This window comes from Amphimedon queenslandica, unplaced genomic scaffold, assembly GCF_000090795.2.
Source record: "Amphimedon queenslandica unplaced genomic scaffold, v1.1 AMPQUscaffold_10816, whole genome shotgun sequence".
In the NCBI taxonomy this organism is placed as follows: Eukaryota; Metazoa; Porifera; class Demospongiae; order Haplosclerida; family Niphatidae; genus Amphimedon; species Amphimedon queenslandica.
The window spans coordinates 5,527-7,673 of NW_003548936.1; the positions used below are offsets into that span (position 1 = coordinate 5,527).

General features: G+C 35.8%; 1 protein-coding gene across 1 annotated transcript; it reads right to left on the reverse strand.

Moving 5' to 3' along the window:
* Positions 1 to 580: 580 nt before the first annotated feature.
* LOC105315338 (tripartite motif-containing protein 2-like) lies at positions 581 to 2,071 on the reverse strand. Its single transcript, XM_011409948.1, has one exon. The coding sequence runs from the start codon at positions 2,069 to 2,071 to the stop codon at positions 581 to 583; it is 1,491 nt and encodes a 496-aa protein (XP_011408250.1).
* Between the last annotated feature and the right edge of the window lie 76 nt (positions 2,072 to 2,147).

Sequence of the window (2,147 nt, forward strand, 5' to 3'; positions counted from 1 at the left end):
GTGGGTCATTGAACCTTATCGCTATAAAGAAAAACTACTGACACAAGTCACGTATCTTGTACAGGTGGGTGTGGTTGTGGGTGGAATCAAACATGATGTATGTTGAATAGGTTGATATGGGAGGAGTACCAGCAACAATGGTTAATATTGTGTCAAGACGTCAGCCATTAGCAGTTGCATATTTATGTGATTATTTAGAAACAACTATTTTAAATTCAAATAGAAATGGAAGAGAGAGTAGACCCAGTTTATTATCAGGTACTGATTCACCTAGTGATCTAACTATGATGTATAAAACATATGTATAATGTATTATAGTGTACACTAGGAACATGTGTATGCACTAGTATATAATGATGATGATTATGATATTTTGAGATTTTCTACTTTTTCTTTATTTTCTAAATTTTGAATCAAATTAATCTATTAATAACAATAATAATTAATGGTCACTTAAAGTAAAGAGGAGAGAGAAAGTGTGAAAGAAAAATGGAAGGGAAAAGAGATAGGGAGTGACAAAACATCATTTTATAAAATAACTTAATTAATTGTATTAATTATAATACAATGAACGATTACGTTAATATTTCATTATACGTCTTTTGCTATATTCAGCAACATAAATATATCCATCCTTATCCAGTGCTATACCATGTGGATTCCTTAATCCTGAGATTAATTCGACTTGTTTCCCATCAGGACTCAATGCATAAACACAAGACTTGCTTATATCCTCGAAAGTAGATACTAGGATATGTCCATCATCATCAATAGCAACACCTTGAAGACGACTAGAGCCAACATGAGGATTATTGTATGTATGAAGAAGATGTTTACCATCAGGAGAGAAAACTTGAACATTATTTGGATTATTGTAAAATGTAACGTATATCTTTCCTTCATTATCAATTGCTACATCAGTTGCAGCACCATCACATTGTATGACTTGTACAAATGTACCATCTTCTTTAAACACTTGTACTCTACTGTTGCCATAGTCAGCTACTAATATATTGCCTTTACCATCAGTAGACATACCATGAGGACTAGAGAATTGTCCATTTCCATTACCACTACTACCAAACTGACCAATATACTGACCAGTAGTAGCTGAGAAATACTGCACACGATTAAGATTAGCATCAGACACATAGAGCCTGTCTCCTACCAGCAATAAACCAAAAGGACATTCAAACAGTCCATTACCATAACCTTTAGATCCAATCATTCTTACTGCAGTACCATCCTCACTAAATACCTGAACAAACCCATCACTACTAGCAAATACTTCACCATTAGTATGAACAGCAACACCACCTGTATAATTCTCCACATTAAAGGATCTCTGGTTAGTTAGTGTGGTATAGTCTCTTGGTGCTTTTACTGACAGTTGATAAGGACTACCTTTAATATGGTGACCTCTTATAGTCACTGATAGTTCATATCCACCAATACTTTGAGGTGTGCATGATACAATGGCTGTGTTGTTATCGTTAACTATAACAACTCTACCCTCCTCTTTACTGCCATCAATTTTGATAAAGGAAGCCTTCAAATAGCTTGCTGCTTTATCAATGCCTGCTGGTAGAGCCACTTTGAATTTCCTTTCTTTCTTTACTGTTGCCAGTGGAATAGCTAACCCACTCTCAATGGAGTATGCATCTATATCTACTAAGACACTTCCAAACTTACTGATTTCTTTACTTAAAGCAGGTGTACCCAGACGTGCTATAATCACTTCAATTTCTTCTATTTCTAGAGGTAGTTTCTTATACTCTTCAATGCATTCCTCTAGTTGATTGGTGATTAGCTTCTTAACACTCAGAACTTCACCTGGATCAGTACGCTCACTCACTGATGATGCAATACGATGACCATGAGAAACCTGTTTTACCAGTTTACGAAACCCGTCCAACTGCTTCTCGACAGAATTCCTCTTAGCACTAGCAATCTCTTCTGTCTCCATTAGTAGATCATTGCATCTCTTATCTAAAGCAGCTTTAAGCTCTTCAAACGTTTCCTTGATTTCCTGCCTTACTTCTTCTTTACGTGTTGCTATCTGCTCTAGCATCTTCTTTCCATTAGCAATAGCTTCAGTGACTGGAGGAATGACTCCATCACAACTAGCAACACTTTCCTTTAATGCT

Bases quoted from the DNA above. Each gene is read 5' to 3' on its own strand.
- LOC105315338 (XM_011409948.1), bottom strand. From the start codon at position 2,071: ATGCTAGAGCAGATAGCAACACGTAAAGAAGAAGTAAGGCAGGAAATC.